This window comes from Gymnogyps californianus, chromosome 3 (genome assembly GCF_018139145.2).
Source record: "Gymnogyps californianus isolate 813 chromosome 3, ASM1813914v2, whole genome shotgun sequence".
Lineage (NCBI taxonomy): Eukaryota > Metazoa > Chordata > Aves > Accipitriformes > Cathartidae > Gymnogyps > Gymnogyps californianus.
The window spans coordinates 64,227,023-64,246,031 of NC_059473.1; the positions used below are offsets into that span (position 1 = coordinate 64,227,023).

Genomic DNA, 19,009 nt, shown 5'->3' on the forward strand with positions numbered 1-19,009 from the left:
ATGGAAGTAGACATCTGTGTGTGGACAACTGATTTAAGCTCCTAAATTGGCTTCTACTTGCATAGTATGTGTCCAACCTCCCTTTTTAGTCACAGGAACCTAGACAATTATTCACCCTGAATTGAATACCTAGCAACTGTTAGCCTGGAAGAAAACAGTAATTTTGCCTGGTATTCAGATGTGTTTCTGAAGAGGCTTGTCTTACTGAAACTCATCAGAACTGCATTGCTGCTTAATGGCCTCTGTGCCCCTCAACCATGGGGCTGCTAGGCTGCTTCACAGTGTTAAGGCTTCCTGTGTGTTCAGGCTTGGTGTAACTTGTAGGTAAAGTTCGGTAAGTGTACTTACAGAACTTTGGAAAGTGTATGTGCTTTACCCACAATTTCAAGCACAAATGTGGTCAGTCCTTTTTTCGTTGCAACACTTGAACATAGTTTGTTCAATACACAAGGCTGGTAATATCTTTTGGTATCATGAATGGATTTTGTTGCCGAAGCAGTATTTTGATTTGAAGGTGGTAGGTTAATGTCACTGGAACAGTTTACGTGCTGAAATGCCCTTTTTTTTTTTTTTTTTTTTTTTTTTTTTTTTTTTTTTTTAAATACAACACCTTCACCAGGTAGTAGAGTATTACTAATTTTCACTGACCTGGATAGTTAATAAAAATAGAAAAGTATTGATTATTTGAAAAGTCTTTGATACCATCTGATTGACAAAACTTTGGAAGCTCAGATTACTTTCTGACTTGCTGGTTACTTTAAATGAATTTTTTGCTACGCAGTTTTCATGTATTAAGCTTTTTCCAATCTATTTTTCAGATGTAAAAATGCAATGCATTTGAAGTTAAAAGTACCTTTTAATCTTTTCAGATATTACACTATTCGCTTGAAAAATATATTTTCCTGATACTTTGTTTTGTTTGCCTTAAGGTTGCTCCTTCTTTCCGCTCTATGATAGCTGTTCAGCAGGAACAAAGTAGTGCAACAGTGTGTGAGCTCCAGAGAGAGGGATCTAAAAAATCATGTGAACCTTTTCCAGAGGAGAAAAAGGAGCCATTTAAATGGACAAGATTGCCTGGACAGGTGTAGTGTTTTTCTTTGCTTTTTAAAGGAAGATCTGCTATCTTTTTATAACTTTATTTTTATGATATAAGTATTATGAAGCAAGTCATTCATTAAAGCAAATTAAAAAAAGTACAAAACATAAGGAACTGTCAGAAATAGTAGAGGATGCTTAGCTTCTTACCAAATATGGTTGATTTAACCATTTTTTCCCAGAACAGTCAGGTATTTTTATCTTCAGAATTCTCTAGGAATTTGAAAGAGTAGGGTTATTCAAGTAGTGGAATTAAGGCAGGAAACCAGTTCTCAGATTTCAGCCTGATTGGAAATATATTTTCTTGTTTGGTTGGGTTTTTTCTTTTTTTTTTTTTTTAATTCCCTCATTTAAAGATATTTTTACAGTATAACAGAAGGAATTTTCATTGAAAAACTTTATTAAGAAGGTTCTTGCTGACTTTATCCCAACTCTTAGATCACTGTAGCTAATGGAAATTAGCAATTATAAAAAGGGAATATTTTTGCAACTATATATGGAATGTCCATGCAATGATTTCATATTTTTCTATAGAATGGCATTAGTGTGAGTTCATGGTTCTATAAAAATTTGAATAATATAACATAAAGATTTGTTAACAAAGAATGTTGATTTTTATTTTGATTCCATATTGTAGTCCTTGTACAGATCCTTTCAAAAAGAACACTTAAATATACATGGACTTAATTTTATTTCCCAGTAATGTTAGCTAATAATAATAAAATAGTAAAGAATAGACGAGTCTGTTTTTACAATGGAAATTTTCTTACCAAAAATGGCAGGATACCTAAAATTGCACTTATGTTAATGTTCATTACTTTTCAGAAAGTTGCCATTCTGAAAATAAGTTTGTAATCAAAACCAAGAGAAATATGATCCTAAGAATATTTGCCTGCCATCATATGAATAAAATTTGGCGGCTCGTTTATTCTTAGACTAGTCCATGTACACATTGAAGAACTTCAGTAGCAACGATGATGTATTTTGTGATGTTCTGTCTTGTGAAAAAGTTTCAGAAAGGTTAGCATGATGTGGCATGTCTGTTTGCCTAAGAATATTAAAGCAGATGTGATTGTTTAAAAATGAATAATTGCTCAAAATTATTATTTCCTTTTTATACGTTTGAATTATTATTTTATCTTTAAAGCTGTTATCTTTTTAAAGAATCACAATATATCTGTATCTGTCTCTATAGATATAGACAGATGATATGTTATTTTTCCAAAATGTTCTATAGAACTATGAATTGAGATATGAATTAAATATGAAATTAATTTTATATGTGAATTGTAGCTACATGACCTGTAAATAAAAGAAGTTTGTTCTGAACTGAATTACTGATTCAACATTTTAATATTTTATTTTAGAGAGAGGTTAAAAAGCATAAGAAGGCTTAATTGCATATATAATTTCTAACAAGATGTGTTTACCTGTATTCTGAAGTGAACAGTGTATATTCAATTATTTCATAAGTAGATCTATTTGTGTACTTTTAAATGCATATGAATCAGTTCATACTCATTTTTCATTCATAAAGGTAAATCAGGTTTAGGTTAAATAATCACATAACTACTCTGGATATTTTAATTCCCCTTAAACTTTGAATTTAGTTCTGGAAAAAAAGCCCTTGGGTGAAAAAGAGGAAATATTTTGGGAGAGAGGAAGGGGGACTATAATACCTGTGCAATTTTTTGAAATGTTTCATCTCCAGTTATGTTTAAAAAAATCAGGAATTGAAATACAGATGAGGAATGCTAGAGGTGATTTGACAGAACAGAGAGTTTGAGTGCCTGTAGTTACTCTTTGGAGTTCACACTGCAATCATTAAGTTACTAATAGTTGTGCTTAGACTCCTTAAACAAGCTTGCCTTACAGTCTAATGCTACAGCTTATATTATTGATGATAGTCATCATTAAGGACTTCTTAAGATTAAGGAAATTATTTCAATTTTAAATTTTCTTAGGTTTTTAAAACTTGCTAGTTGTCTGTAATAATGGGGCAGAAACGAATATACAAACTAGATGTGGCCTAAGTTATGCAGCAGAACTGTCTCTGTTTATAAGGTGGAATTTTTCTTTTAAATTCCCTTAAGATGTTAGTAGCTTTTTAAAACTTATGCATGACAGGAACTAAGAATGTTCTTAGTTAAAAGATTTATGCTTAATTAATAATGCTTAATTAAGCATTAATTAATATTAATTCAAAGTTAATATTTAAGCATAAGTTAATATTAATAACTGTGTAATCCTAATTCTTACCTGAAAAGCTAGGCTTGCCGCATACCGAACAAGCATCTGTTTTCACTGCGAGGTGGAGATATGGGCTGTTTCTGTATTCGTTTCTCTCATGATGGGAAAACGCTGGCAGCAGCATGTGCAGGAAAGAATGGCTATCCCATTGTTTGTAAGTTTAAAATATGTTTTGGGTTTTTTTTCTTATAACTCATGTAGTTTGAAATTCAAGGGCAAAAGATGTATTTTTAAATTGTGGGGTTTTAGAGTTTTTTGTTGTGTTTTTTTTTTATAATTGTGTTTTGCAGATTGTTCTATGCATTAGAGCATTGAAGAAAATGCTCTTTCTGTGTTAATAGGGCTGGAACTGGCTTTTCATATGTGGTAATGCATATACAGTTTAACGGTGTGAAATCACACTATTTCTGCACAGAGGTCTAACAAATACTAAATCAGTTTGCATAGGGAACGTATTTTCTGATAATAAGGTTTTAAGTGAAATAACTTTGACAGCCCCCACCCCACACACTTTTTGTGTAAGTTTTTTTCCTAACCTGTCACGAAAGTTAGATACTCGGAATATTGTCGTCTCCAGACAGACTACTGGAGGCTGCTGTCTTCATGGTCCAGTTCAGTTGGAACTACAAATATTCCTTATTACTCAAACTTGGGGCTGCTTCTTCACAGTAGCCTCAACTGCGTAGTTCTTAAGCCCTGCATAAGAATTTTGAGATTTAGCGAGAACAGTATTTTAAGTGTACACAAAGTAAATGTTTAAATACAAGGAAGCAGTAAGTCTAGATTCCTTTATTACACAGCCCCAGAAAATGATCTCAATGTTAATCTATTTCAAAAATTGGTCGGGTAGCTGTCAAAATCTTTAAAAAAAAAAAAAAAATACTAATCTAGTTCTAATAATTTAAAGTGAGTAGGCTGTTTCTTAAGGGTTAAGACATTAGTGACATCCATGAGCCACTAGATGGAAGTATATGCTTGCTGTCCATGCATATCTAGCGACTATTTGATCTTGTTCTCTGAAAATGAGAAGATAAAGAAAATGACTTGACTTATGCTAGCAGAAACTCAGCCTAAGATTGGACTAAACTTTGCACTAATAATCACATATAATTGATTGTAAATACTTTAAAAAAATTTATTTTTCTATTTAAATTTCACTAGTGTACGAAATTCCTTCTGGACAGTTCCTGAGAGAATTTTATGGTCACCTTAACATAGTGTATGATCTTTGTTGGTCAAAAGACAATCAATACCTTCTTACTGCATCCTCTGATGGCACTGTCAGGTCAGTATGATGAAGATGTTCTGGCAGATAGCATCAGAAGCAGAAAAGAAAATCGTCCAATTTCGTGTCTTACTACAAACTGTGCTATAATGTTTTAATTAAAGACTTGATTACAGAGTGACTTCATAATAATATAAAAATTATGATGGAGTTAATCACTTATGCTGTATTTACTATTTTGGTTTCTAATATATGTGTATTTGAGACCAAAGTTTTTCCAAAAACTGTATATTTAGACACCACAGTGCAGCAAAAAAACGAAAGGCTTTATATTTCAAGAAGTCACTGAAACAGTTGGAATATTCTATCCTTGGAGAAATTGCCATATTATGCAGTGTTAAGTTTGCAAATTTGAACATGAGGCAGGAAATTGAAAATTTAAGATTCAAATTATGTGTATAAATTGGCCACACTGCACATATGTTTGGGTTTTTTTAGTTTTTGGACACTTAGTTAAATAATTCAACTTAAATTGCTGTAAATGAAATTTGATGGTATTATTTCTGAGACTGAATGTGTACACATTTTCTTCTACAGTTAAAAAGTGTACTTCAGTGCAGTGTTAATGTTAAAATACTAATCTGTTCAAGGTTTAAAAGCAAACCCCTCAGAACTGTAGAAATACATGAAAATATGGCTGTGACACTGCACAATTTTATTACAAGCAACTTCATAGGTTTTCATAGAGCGCCTTTTTTTTTTTTTTTTAGCTCTTCAGATCCCTATCTGTTGTTTCTGTTATGCAACTCAGTAATGCTACAGGCAGTTGCATAATTGAAATGCCAGGAGAATTGTTAAATGATATATTGTATGTGTGGAACTGTTTCCCTCCCCCCCTTTTTTTTTTTTTGCTGCTTGTATGTAGGCATAAAAAGAGTATTTTGAGAGCTTAGCCCATGTTTTTATTTTTTTATTTGGAAGCAGATTAAATAAGAATTTTTTATATTGAAGTAAATATCAATTTCAGTCATTTATGTTACTATAAGAAGGCCCAGCTGTTCCTCAATTCTTGAAGTTGTGGCAGCAAGTTGAAACTGTAGTGGTCTGCTTCCTTTTCTGTGTGCTATGCGTAGTCACTGTATGAATTATGAGGTCCTGTATTTATTGTCTGTTGCCTTAAGCTCCTTAAAAAGTCTCAGTTTAGGCAAGGAGTTTCTTCTTTTTCCCTTTCATATTGGGAGCACTTTGCCATTGAAACATGGTAGAATTGAAGGATGAGGACCAAAAGGCACCCCATTGCTTTAAAGTTGTCATCAGTTTATGACTTGGATCATCTCTCTGACTCAGACTGAGTTCCAAGGCAACCTGAAGGGAAATTTGGGAACTTAGGTGAACTCTTTATACAGTGTTTTATGTTACCCTTGAGCCTTCCCAAGCTTTAGTCCCACATTATTTGTGAGAAATAAATTAATTTCATGTTGTTAGAGCAAAACCATTCTAAAAGATAGGTAGACTCCTTGTGACCTTTGCACATTAAGTTGCCATGTTAAGTGCTGTACTCAAGGGATTGTGATTTTGTAATGAACTCACCTCAGAGTAAACGTAGAATTCTTCAGCCACCAGAAGTAGTCACTCCACCTGGAAGGGTGGCACTCAAACAATTAAATTCCATATTGTAACTGAGCACTCTCTGAAATGTGCTGCCCACCTATATTTCATGATCCAGGTACCATTCCATTCTTTATGGACTCATCTTTGGGGAGGGCTCAATAATAAAATGTATAGCATCAAACAAAAAACACTTCCTAAGAAAAATCTGATCTTACGGCTATGGGTGGTGAAGGATAGGAAATAGATGAATAGTAAGAGCTGAATTTATATGAAGAAAACATCCTTGTGATCACAATCACTGTGTGGTAGGTGATTGTTCTTTTAAAACTTTCTGGGGTTTTATTTAGATTTAGTGGTCCTAAATGTTCCTTTGTGGGTTTGGTTTTTTTTGTTTTGTTGTTTTGTTGTTTGTTTTTTTAAAAAAAAAAAACAAAACAAAACAAAACCCGAGTGATACCCCAGAAGGTCTTAATAATTTGTTTATAACTCCTCAAAGAAAAACTGATCCATTTCATGGAATTCTTTATGTGTATTTTAAAATGTGCAAAATATCCATTAAATGAGTAAGTAGTCATGAATTTACTTTGAAGACAGAGTACTATGTAAAGTAGTAAATGTATCTTAATTCTTGTTAGAAAGTACCATATTAAAGGATTAAATGCAGGTGGAACAAATTGGTAGGATAAACAGGTGGTGTTAAGTGTTTGCAAGCATTTGCCCCTATAACCACTAGCACAAAATATGGCATCAGTTATACCTATGTATGTGATTGCTTTATACAGTAGATATCCTAACATCCTTTCCTTTTAGAATGTGGAAAATAGAAATGCAGGCGGCATCTGCAGTGAGAGTTTTCCCTCATCCGTCATTTGTTTACACTGCTAAGTACCACCCAGTTGCTGACTCGTTGGTTGTGACAGGATGTTATGACTCAGTGATTAGAATCTGGAATGCAAATGTGAAAGAAATCCATGGGCAACTGCTACAGGAGCTTGATGGTCACAAAAGTTTCATCAACACACTTTGTTTTGATGCAGAAGGTGTGTACTTTTTCAAATAGTCTTCAGTTGAAGACCAGCTTCAGTGTTACTAGTTTGCTTTACTTCATAGAGGCAATGTGAAATGCTATAACAGAATAGAATAGTTTTAGCTGTGTTTGCAATTAATACGTCAGCACGATGCCTTATTTGGATGAACACAAAGGGACACATAGTCCCTGATCTAAATTGAGAGTAATCAGAAAAGGTAAGTGTAGAAAGGACAGGCAGACAAATGTGTAGTGATCAGGCAATGATGACTGGGCAAATTTTGGTCATAGTTTAGTTTTCATTGTCCCTATAACTAGCAATTATTAGTTAGCTAATGTTTTGTACATATTGCAGCAAAAATTAGCAGAACATAAAGTACAGATGCTACTGTTTGGAGGAGACAAATGCATCAGGATGCAGGTGGAAAGCCTAGCAGTTAGTGTAGAGAGGTAAGTTTGCAAAAAGGCAGGTTTGGCTAGAATTCTTCTACGTGGAAGAATTATGTAGTAACTTAAAAGCAGAAGCAGGAAATCTGAAACCAGCTTCTAGAGAACTCTCAGAACAGAACTTCAGAACAGGAGATTGCATGATCAGAACAGTAGCAAAGACAGCTCCACCGTGTTGTCATTCGAAGTTATCAACTCAATACAAACATAAAGAAAATGAGGTAGCAGTAGTTAGTTTGTGAGAATTTTAATGCTAGACTGAAGAAGTGGGAAGGTGATGATGAACTTTTCAACATTGACAGAGAATGTGAAAAACTGAGAGAAAAGGACAGAGATTTGACCATTGTGAATAATGTTAACTGATAGATTAACAGCTGAAAGTGAGAGAGTTGTATTGACATGTACTAGTGGAAGGTGGGAGGAGTTGAAGATGAGTGAATGAATAGGATACTTGGAAGTGTTTGACTTTTTCTGGTATTAGTGATATCGTTAGTAATTAGGTGGTTCATTTTTGGAAGTATTCACTGGAGTAGGTACTACGAAGAGGAAAGAGTTGCATTTTTATAAAGAATAAGTATTTGTGCTTAATTTAAGAACAACTGTTGGAAAACAGTATTTGTTCTTGTTCAAGATGCTCTCAGTGAATGTATAGGTAAGCATTAGGCTATCATGTGAAGCTCATTGAGCTATAAATGCTCATTTTTTACTGGTTCTAGAATATGAGTAAAAATGAAAAAACTTAAAAGAATATTCAGCACCCCAGTATCTGACTTATGTGCTGAATCCAAATTTATGGTATCAACTTATATCATGCAGTATGAGCAAAATGTATTTGCAGTGAGTATATCATAGGAAAAGAGAGGAGAGAATTGGTGTTCACCTATTCACAAAAATAATAGAAAAAAGTTGTTTCTTGTTCATACATCCTTTTCTGTTTTAGTTCTTTTGTGTGGTGGTATTCTACTTATCAGAAGTTATTATTTCACAGGACTCCACATGTTCTCAGGAGATAGTTCAGGACTCATAATAGTTTGGGATACATCTGTCAAAGGAAGTTCTCAACACCTGTTTCAATGCTGGAGGATTAATAAGGTATACAGGTTCTTAAACTAGCATTGTAATTTTTATGTGAACTGTTCCAAATCTAGTCATTTGATATGAATTTAAATTTTTTTGTACATTAACTTTTGTTTAACTGAAAAGGTGTGTTTTCTTTAAATAATGGTACAAAAGAGCTGATAGAACATGCTGTGATTTACTGACTTAAAATTTTTGAATTGTTTTGCAACTTCAATTTTTTGTATACAAGACATGAAAATGCTTGAGGTTTAATAGCATTGTATTAACAGGTAAATGCTAATGCATTAGGTTTGTTCTCTAGAGACAACAATAAAATAGACCGCAGGCTTTACAAATCACCTTTGTTCATACCTTAGAGGCCTAATGTTTCTGTCATCAACTGTGTTTCAGAAGTTCAGAGTCACAGCAGAATCTGCCTTGTGGCTGTGAAAAGTTGATTGCCTAGGATGTAATGCCTTAATATAGGAACAAACTTTTTCCTTAACCAAATAGAACGAAGTGGGCAGAAAAAGAGTAATGCAAGAGAAAAATGAATAATAATGTGTAAAAACACGAGTTTTAAAACACAAAGTTGTATTTTTTACTTTATTTTCCTTCTTTCTGTAGGAAATAAAAGAAAATGATATTAAAGGAACACCAATTAATCATTTGGAGGTGCATCCAAATGGAAGGCGTTTATTAATCCATGCCAAAGACAGTACCCTGAGAGTCATGGATCTCAGAATGTAAGTAGATTTTTGGTGACAAGTGCGTATTTCCTTTTTGTTTTAAAATTCACTTGGGGAAATAAAGTACCATAAAACTATTAAATGTATAGTTGTGGAGAAGAAAGATGTCCTAATAATCAAGGATAGCAATATTAGGGTTAGGAAATGGTTTCAAAACACCGCTGTATTACAGACCTTTTGTGTGATATTGGGTAAGTCTTTTAGAATAGAATATCCAAAAATTACTAGATTACTTGGGAGCTTAAGGTGGCATGAAGGAGAAGACACTAGTCTCCTAAAGATTGAATTCACTTTTAAAAATACAATCTGGGCGTGAAAATAACTTTGAAATTATAACATTTATTTGTGCGTTACTTTCTCATTGTTAAGACTCTGGGAAGAGTATATTGATGATAAAATGGAATGAAGATTGTCATCATATATACTGAAAAATGCAGTGATATACATATTATAGCATATTAAGCAGTCCGTGAGATACTTTTAACTTAGTTTTTGATGATTTTCTCATTTTTAATAGTTACAAACATGATTCTTTAATAATAAACTACAATAAAAAACAAGGGGATCACAGAATCACTTGAGCTGTTGGGGTTGGAGAGTGTCCAGTCCAACCCCAGTAATCAAAGTGTGGGAACATGTTACTCAGAGCTTTGTCCAGTTGGGTTTTGAATATCTTGAAGGATGGAGAGTTTACAACTTCTGTGAGCAACATGTTCTAGTGTTCATTCACCATCAAAAGAATTTTTTTTCTTAATTTTAAACAGATTTTCCTGCATTTCAATTTCTGTCCATTCCCTCTTGTCCTTTCACTGGGTGAAACTGAGAAGAGTCTCACTCCTGTCAGTTACACACATTGATAAGATGCACCTGAACATTCTTTTCTGGAAAGTCACTTTAAAGATATGAATGCTCTTTCTAAATGATTTATCCTTAATTTCATGGATTCCCTTCCTCCCCTCGCTATGCAGAAAATCAGAGATCCCTGGTGTTCTACATGAAATTACCTGGGGGAAATACCTTTATGCACTCATAGCATGAGAAACTATGTTTTTAGAACATACTTTGGTACATATATATACTCTCTCAGGAAATCTTACTCTTAAATAATATATTGGGTTGGATGTTTGAACTAGCTGAAGACTTTCCAGTCTTATAGTACACTCTTCATCTTTTACTGTAAATGATAAATTATAATGACCATGCTAGAAGGCTAAACTATCCACTTAATCGAAGCATGAAATCGGTGGATTAACAGAGGGAACCTGTAGTTTTTGAAGCAGATAGTGTTCTTCTATCACTACCGTTCCTAAAAAGCGCAGAGAGTTTTAGTTTGAGAGAGAAAAATGGCCATGCATATTAATCTCTAAGAAAGGGTTAATATGGTGTGCAATTTCACAATTATTTTAAGCCAGTTTATCCATAGGACACACCATCTCCTCCTATCTCCCGCACCTTTGGCCATGTATTCCTAGCATTTTCTTTTTATCAGCTGTAGAGATCTTTTGATGCAGGGTAAGTCAGATCAGTGAACGTATCCAACTAAAAATCAGCCTACAAATACAAATGATTAATTTTCATTTTAATCAACTATCTGATCTAACTCATCTGATAGCTGCCCAAACACTAGAGAAGAAGTGAGGGAGAGCCTGGGAAAATAAGGGTGGAGAGGACAGCAGCAGGACTGCTGCTTTGACCGCAGCCCACAGTTACATTGGCTTAAGTCTATCAATAAACCACAGGGTCAGATACTCAGCAGTGATAATTTTACACGTCAGCATTAACTGTTCATTCCCTGCATGAGAAAAGAGGGGGTGGAGGTCACAGATCAACACAATTCACTTTGATTGACAGCTAGTTCTTCTTAACTTTCCTCTTTCAACTTGCTTTTTTGATCTTTTTGGATAATGCTGCTGTCCTGTCACTCAGGTATGTGATCAGGGATTTGGTTTTGGTTCAGACCTCTCCTTAGGGTTTCATATGCAGGTTAGTTTTACATCTTGCAGAGCTCTTCTACATGACATCTCAGAGATACTATCGTTCTTATTCACACAGCTAAAACTCTTATTTGGGCTAATATGGTCTTGCATTGTGGTCATTAAACCATCCTTTTCTCTTGCTTGCCAAATAGAATTGTATCTAGGGTATATTTATTCCGAATATTGTTAAAAATAATTTTCCTGTCATATTAACTGCACTGCATTTCTCCCAGCATACCTCCATTGTTTCTGCAGTAACATATTTTAAAAATTACTGTCTTCTGTCTTTGAGGGCTGCTGTGGCCTATTGCCATTCTTCTTGCCTCGAATTCTGCATTGTAGTATTACTGCTGTGTTAATCTCCATTTTGAACTTTCACGTCTCTTTCTAAGCTGTACCTCATGTTTGAGATAGCCTCTTACAAGCTGGCTTATGCTTCTTTAAATCCTTCTGTAGATTCTCTCTTACTTGATGCCTACAAACTGTTTGACAGTAGTTCATTAGTAGGTCATTATTACTATGCTGACCAGTAGTGTTTCACTGAAAAAAGATGAGGATACCTAAGTTGCAAAATAATGTTAAAAATATTAATGTTATTAGTAAATCAGCACTGATGTCTGAAATTTGTTGATTCTACTGCTGGTTTTCTAACCAAAGAGATATTAGTCTGAAGAGCTACAGAGAGCTGCTGGATAAATTTAAGCACTACTGGGATGTAATCAAGCTCAGGAAGTATAATGAAAACTTTTTTGGCAGAGCTTGGAGTAATAGTGCCAATTTCCCCATTTTTTGCAAAGCCCAGGATCAAGAAAATGCAAATTACTACATGTGTATCCATTCTCTAGATCTGAGTATTTCCATTTTCTGCTGAAAGACAAGGTTGTACACTTTCATCTATAATTTCAGGTGCATTATGAAAGCCAGTGAAAAGAAAGGGTAAACACTGCACTCTGCAAAAGGTGGGTGCTTGCATATCTATTTGGGATGCAATGTGTATTGATTTTTCTGAGGAGTAGAGGGGGGGACTGACACATAAAAGTTAGATTGTCTGTTCTGAACGTATCTGCTACATTTGCAAACTATTCTTTATCTTTAGCTTGGCTACGAAGAAATACATAGGTGCCACAAACTACAGAGAAAAGATTCACAGCACCTTAACACCATGTGGTACGTTCCTGTTTTCTGGAAGTGAAGATGGAAAGGCTTATGTTTGGAATCCAGAAACAGGTAACTAATTATTTTATGGTCTTAAGCCAGGTTGTCAAGGCTGAGGGGGAAAGGGTTTTGTAAGCTTTATTGAAACAGTTTTGATATGGAATAAAACTTCAGTAAGATGTTCTTAAATCCTGAAGCCTTAGCTCCACCTTTTAAATAGCTATTATTAATCTCTAAGATTTAATTCTCTAGATGAAATTGATAGGCAGAGATAGCATTTGTAATATCCAGCAGGAATGGAGCACCTGAAACTCAGCTTTTTGTGTACTGCAATTCTTGACGAGTGGATGAGGGTCTTAAAACGGAATGCACAAAAATGTTTTAAGTCAAAACAGTCTTTCTGTTGTGTTTTTTGGGTTTGGGAATTTAGCTTTTGTTGAGAACCACTTCGTCTGTTTCCCAAGGGTGGTCAGAGACTCTGAATATTTTGTGAATTATTCCCCAAACTGAGTAGTTTCAAAATAGCTACCAAAATCTTTCTGGAAAAAATGTTAAGCAAATGTAAGATAAAGAGGTAAAAGGGACAAAAATAACAGTAGAAGGTAGCAGAATACACTTTTTGGTTTTGATGACATTATATTCTGTCTCCAATTACGATCTAAATAATTTTTAAAAAGGAAAAAGTAAATATTTTAAAATGGCAGCTAATAAACAGTTCTGCTTTGAATTTCTTTCCACATTTCCAACTGTATTAGCTTACTTCTATGCCACTACGTAATTTGTCTGAAAACTCTAAAAAAGAATAAAAGTAAAAGGAGGGAGGAACTTTGTTATTAGTATGTTTTCACCGGGTTTTGACTCTTGGTTACATGCTGTACTTGTATTCATAATGCCATCAGCTGAAGAGCTACTTTTATTTATTTTTTTTAATAATTTTGTGCTCAACTTTCACTCCTATTGTCAGTATTATATAATTGAAATCCACAACTAAGATAACTATCTCTGGCAAAATGCAAGCACAAACAAATATTGTGGAACGCCACCTTTCCAGAACTTGCTTATCAGGACAAGAGAAATCAGCTAACCTGATGCATCCTCTGGGGTTTCCTGCAGCTGTTGCAACAGCACGAACTTTTCTGACTTACTGAATACCTTAAAAGCATGCAGTATTTTTTGTCTTATGCCAAATACTACTTTTCAATAGGGAAATTGACTGATGAATATTCATTTACAGTGGCAGTCACTGCACTGTAGTAATACAAGCTTTAACCAACTGTTATTTTGCTGTATCAAATATGTCTCCATGATATTAATAAACATATTTCACTTCTGTAGGAGATCAGGTGGCCATATATTCTGAACTCTCCTTCACGTCTCCACTTCGTGATGTTGCCTTTCATCCACATGAACACATGGTGTCATTTTGTGCCTTTGGTCAAAACCAGCCAATACTTGTATACATTTATGATTATAAAGGTATAGTACAAATTTTCTTGATACACACCTGTAAATATTTTTAGAAGTGATTTGCCGGTATTTATACTTCTTTTGAAGGAAAAAGAAAACAGTCATTTGACGATAATACGTATCTTTATCCTGGGAGATATCAAAACCGAACTGGACATGACCCTGAGCAACCTGCTCTAGGTGACCCTACTTTGAGCAGGGTCCTTGGCCTAGCCAATCACCAAAGGTCATTTGCAACCTCAAGTTTAAATGTGGTGGTGTATGTCATCCTGTATGATTTTTACAGCACTTTATCACGTATAGGCAGCGTCATACAAATATTTAAAAGCCCCTTTTCAGTATCAAGGTGGATTATGGAGCCAGAAAATACTATCGTTCTGAAAATTAATGAATAGCTGAATAGAAATCTCAGTATTTTGTGCTAGCTATGTTACAAAATAATATTGAGGAGCTGTATAGAAATGAATGAGAGAGTATAGATTGTTTTAATAAACACATGTTATGTCTGTGGTGTGATTATGTGAGAGAGATGTTTATTCCCCATGTTATATTAAAGAGAAGATAGTGATAAGTGCTAACTTTGAATTTTTGATATACAAAATAAAATTCAGACTGTCCTTTGCAGGCTTTTCTGATAGCTGTGTTTTTGTGGTTGGTTTTAGCAGTGTCATTGTTTCAATTAAGGACATGGTTTCAGATGTCATGTGGCATCTAGGCAGTAGATACTGTTAATACGAATTATGCAATAAATTTTGCATATCTGCAACAGATTTTTGTTTGAATTATATTTGCAGTGAACATAAAGCTAATCCTGTCTTTATACATTTGCTTTTTAAATAACATGTTGTAATGAGATTACTCATATCAAATCTCACAGTTTAGGTTATTTGTCTGTTGAACTGGTTGACTTTTACAGGAAAATAAAGTGGAATGACTTTACAATCAATATTCAGTGCTAAACTTCAACCCAGTAAGATATCTGCATTCTAGAAAGCAATGGAAAATGTTTCAGGTGAAGGATTTCTTTAAAATTTTTTGACTGTTCAGCGGACAGTGAGTCTTTAAAAAGCTAATAGAGTAGTTTAATATATATATGTGTGTGTGTGTATATTTGGAGATCACACAGATATCACCCTGGTGGTTATTTGTATCATCTGACTGCTTAACTAACTCACTGGTGACAGGTTTTGCATAGGTTGTGGTCTTTTCTACATTGTCTGTTACTAACTTTTTGTTCCTTTTTTGGTTAAAAGCACACACTTTGCTTTCAGAAGATAGTCTTACTGCCTTAGTATTGAAAGAGTTAATCATATAGTAATACTAATTTTAGTCACTGACACAGTTTTTTAAGACTCCAACAGTATGTGTTTTACATACACCAACAGTTTTATGAATATCCTGGACAAAACTTTCATGAAGAATTCTTTTAACCTTTTGTCCTGGTTTCAGCTAGGATAGAGTTAATTTTCTTCTTAGTAGCTGGTACAGTGCTGTGTTTTGGATTTAGTGTGAGAATAATGTTGATAACACTCTGATGTTTTAGTTGTTGCTAAGTAGCGCTTATCTTAAGTTAAGGATTTTCCAGTTTCCCATGCTCTGCCAGCAAGCAGGTGTGCAAGAAGCTGGCAGGGAGCACAGCCAGGACAGCTGACCCGAACTAGCCAAAGGGATATTCCATACCATGGAACGTCATGCCCAGTATATAAACAGGGGGCAGTTGGTCGGGAGGGGCGGATCGCTGCTTGGGCATCGGTCAGCGGGTGGTGAGCAATTGCATTGTGCATCACTGGTGGTTTTTTTCCCCTCTTTTCCCTCTTCTTTTTTTTGTTATATTTCTTTTCGTTACTATTATTATTATTACAATATTTCATTATTGTTAGTATTATATTTTACTTTAGTTATTAAACTGTTCTTATCTCCACCCATGAGTTCTACCTTCTTTCCCGATTCTCCTCCCCATCCCACCAGAAGCTGGGGGGGGAGCGAGGGAGTGGCTGCATGGTGCTTAGCTGCTGGCTGGGGTTAAACCATGACACCTTTGTTGGCTTGAGACCACAGTACAAAAAAATTGCAAAAGTCAAACAATTTGTTTAAATGACAGTGAGCACAACTTTCATCAAAAGTATCCTGTTCTAGAGCAGGCTACCTTCTAAGAATGCCTCCTGTGCCTGTGTATATGTCTAGCAACTTCTGAAATTTTACTCAAGTATAATAAGCTCACTTGAACAAGGCTGGAAAAAATATGAAATGTACCTAGTAAACTAGCTGACTTGAACTCAGTGCAAGCTCTAACCTTCTTGCCTTTGAAAAATTCCTTTTTCCCCCCCCAATATTTTTGCATGGAGAACACTACTGTTTATAAGCAATACAAAAATATCAGTTCTGTGTGAGAGGTTACTGAACACAGATAGCAGAAGGGAGACATTGTGATCAGGAAAAGTTAGGGGGAAATGAGGTAGTATGGAGAAAATTTCATGTCATTTTCAGGTTTTCCCTATAGTAGTATTAGTACAGATTCTGATGGTGTTTGACTGAAGACATGGCTGGCAAAATGACAGCGACCATTCAATTATTATTTTTTTTTTTACCCATGGCAATGTAAGGCTTCATCTGACACATTAATATTGGTTATTTCTACAGTTGCACAACAGGAAGCTGAACTCGTAAAAGATCTCAGTTCATCACTTACCACAGCTGCACCAAGAGGGCCACAGTTCTTTAGCAGTTTTTGTGAAATTCCTGTACAAAAAAGTTCAGCGATATCTCCGGCAGATCAGTTTGTCAGTGTTGCAAGAGCATCAATGAGAATGCAGAAGGTGAAACAAAAACTTGATTCTGTTATGGTAAGTCAAATTTAATTAATTTCGAGAAGCGTATGGTCTTCTCAGCCAAAGTTTGTATTCTGGGACTGGTATATGTAATAAAACATATATAAGTAGTCTTGGGATCTGTTCTTCAGAAATGAATACATCTCTTACTAACATTAATGCACCTGTAAGTAGCTCTTTAGAAGAGATTGATTGTATAAAACTAAGTTATTTTTGTTTATCAAGTATTGATGACAAGGGATGTTTTTTGTCAATGCCCATTGCCATTCATATGGTTTACTCCATAGATCATTATGGCTGAGCTTTAGAAAATTCTTTTTTTTTTTTTTTTCTTTTTTCTATTTACCTTTAGAATTGTATGTGGCATAAATGGCAGGGATTTCATAGCAGGGGGGCTGCAGGGCTGACATGTATGGGAGGAGATCATGAACTGCCCTGTGCTGGCACAGCCATTTCCAGCCAGCTGGACGATACGGACCCACTGCACAACTGAAATTGGAACCAAACAGAAAAGCATATGACAACCTCTGCAAAAACATATTTAAGAAGGGTCAGTAGCTACTAGGGACAGGAGACACCAGAGCAGAGGAGGAAACACAAAGGAAAACATGTCAGGAGGCACAAGTGGAGATACAGGAGGAGGAATGTGAGGAGGCACAAAAGAAGACACAGCAGGAGACACAAAGGTGATGCAGGAGACAGAAAACAATGCACAAATGGAGATACAGGGGGAGATAATGGAGTAGGCATGAAGGGAAAGACAGGAGATGTGTGAGGACGCACAAAACGCGGGAGGGGCGGTACACCTCTGAAGGGACTGCAACCCATGGAGGAATCCAGGCTGGACAGGTACAGTCCCCGAGGGGATTTCGGCCATGGAGGACCCACACTAAAGCAGTTGAAAGAAGTAAGAAACAAGGAGAGGCAAAAAGAGCAAGCACTATGCACTAACCCCACTCTCCTGCACCACCATCGCCTTACCAAAGGAAGTGAGTGTAACGTAATGGCAAAAGCAAGGAGACTGGGCACTAGAAAGGAGGAGAGAGGTGTCTGAAGTGGAGACAGACAAAGAGGGAGGAAAAGTGTTTTCTTTGGGTGTTTGTTTGACTATTTGTCTTGTTTCTCAATACCCAAATCAGTAATTAAAGCTTTTGTAACTGGCAATAAATTTGATTAAGTGAAATTCCCCAACTTGAGACAATTTTGCATGCAACAAGAATGCAGAATATTCCTGAATAGTGCTGTGCAGTTATAATTACTGTTCACAATGACATGACCTGCATTTGGGTTTGCGCTTATTATTTTTAATTTTTAAGTACTTTTGAGTGCATATAGATTTCTTTTTTTAAATGTAGTTTTAGGCTTTGTCTGCATTAATAAGTAGTGAAGCACAAAAGAAGCAGATGAGTAGATGAAAGGAGTTGTTGCTGAGAATGCTGTAGCTACTCTCATCATGCTTTAGGGGTTTTGCTTTGGATTAGATCTAGTCTGGTTCCCTGGCCTGGACATACTCATTAGGCCTGTGCTTTGAAACTATCCAAAAGACAGCTACCCCACAGTCCTTCGCTTTCTGGACTATGAGCTCCAAGTGGACCCCTTTATGAAATACCACACTGCAGCTCGCATGGATAGTGGTAGCATGTTGCTGCTGCCTTTACAGTTACATGTGGCCTCACACAAGGAAGCAAGCCTTGTTTCTGTTTTCTGCTTATTTTCTTCCTGCTCATCTACAAGTGAGCCCTGGTGCCTTCAAGTTGTTTATCAGACAGAGAGAGGCACAATATGGAGAGAATGGAGCATATAACCTTGTGTCTGAGACAAGTACTCCAGGAAGACATTCCAGAAGTAATTACTTTTATTCTTCTAGATGTCTTATCATCTGAGGAAGAAGACAGGGATAATGAATTTCTGGGAGTCTTTATCATTGCAACTGTTCAGTCCCTGATTAGCTAGGGTTCTGGGCTGTGGGAGACAAATCTGGTTTAGCAGAACCATGTAGTGGTTCCGTGGAACCATGTAGCTAGATGAAATAGATAAGCCTACAACTGTGTTTGGGAGAACTTTCAGCCACTGGAGTTTTGTAACCCTAGACTCCCGTTGCTCAGTGACCAGTTTGGGGT

At 35.5% G+C, this 19,009-nt stretch overlaps 1 protein-coding gene across 4 annotated transcripts in view; it reads left to right on the top strand.

The window, feature by feature from the left end:
* AHI1 (Abelson helper integration site 1) overlaps positions 1–19,009 on the top strand; it is a 102,214-nt gene that overhangs the window by 19,016 nt on the left and 64,189 nt on the right. For all 4 annotated transcript variants that reach the window (XM_050894626.1, XM_050894627.1, XM_050894628.1 and 1 more), the window contains exons 10-18: positions 930–1,082; positions 3,367–3,499; positions 4,507–4,630; positions 6,992–7,221; positions 8,644–8,747; positions 9,342–9,460; positions 12,536–12,666; positions 13,930–14,070; positions 16,702–16,904. In XM_050894626.1, coding sequence (XP_050750583.1) covers positions 930–1,082; positions 3,367–3,499; positions 4,507–4,630; positions 6,992–7,221; positions 8,644–8,747; positions 9,342–9,460; positions 12,536–12,666; positions 13,930–14,070; positions 16,702–16,904 — 1,338 coding nt within the window. The remainder of the gene's footprint in view (positions 1–929; positions 1,083–3,366; positions 3,500–4,506; positions 4,631–6,991; positions 7,222–8,643; positions 8,748–9,341; positions 9,461–12,535; positions 12,667–13,929; positions 14,071–16,701; positions 16,905–19,009) is intronic.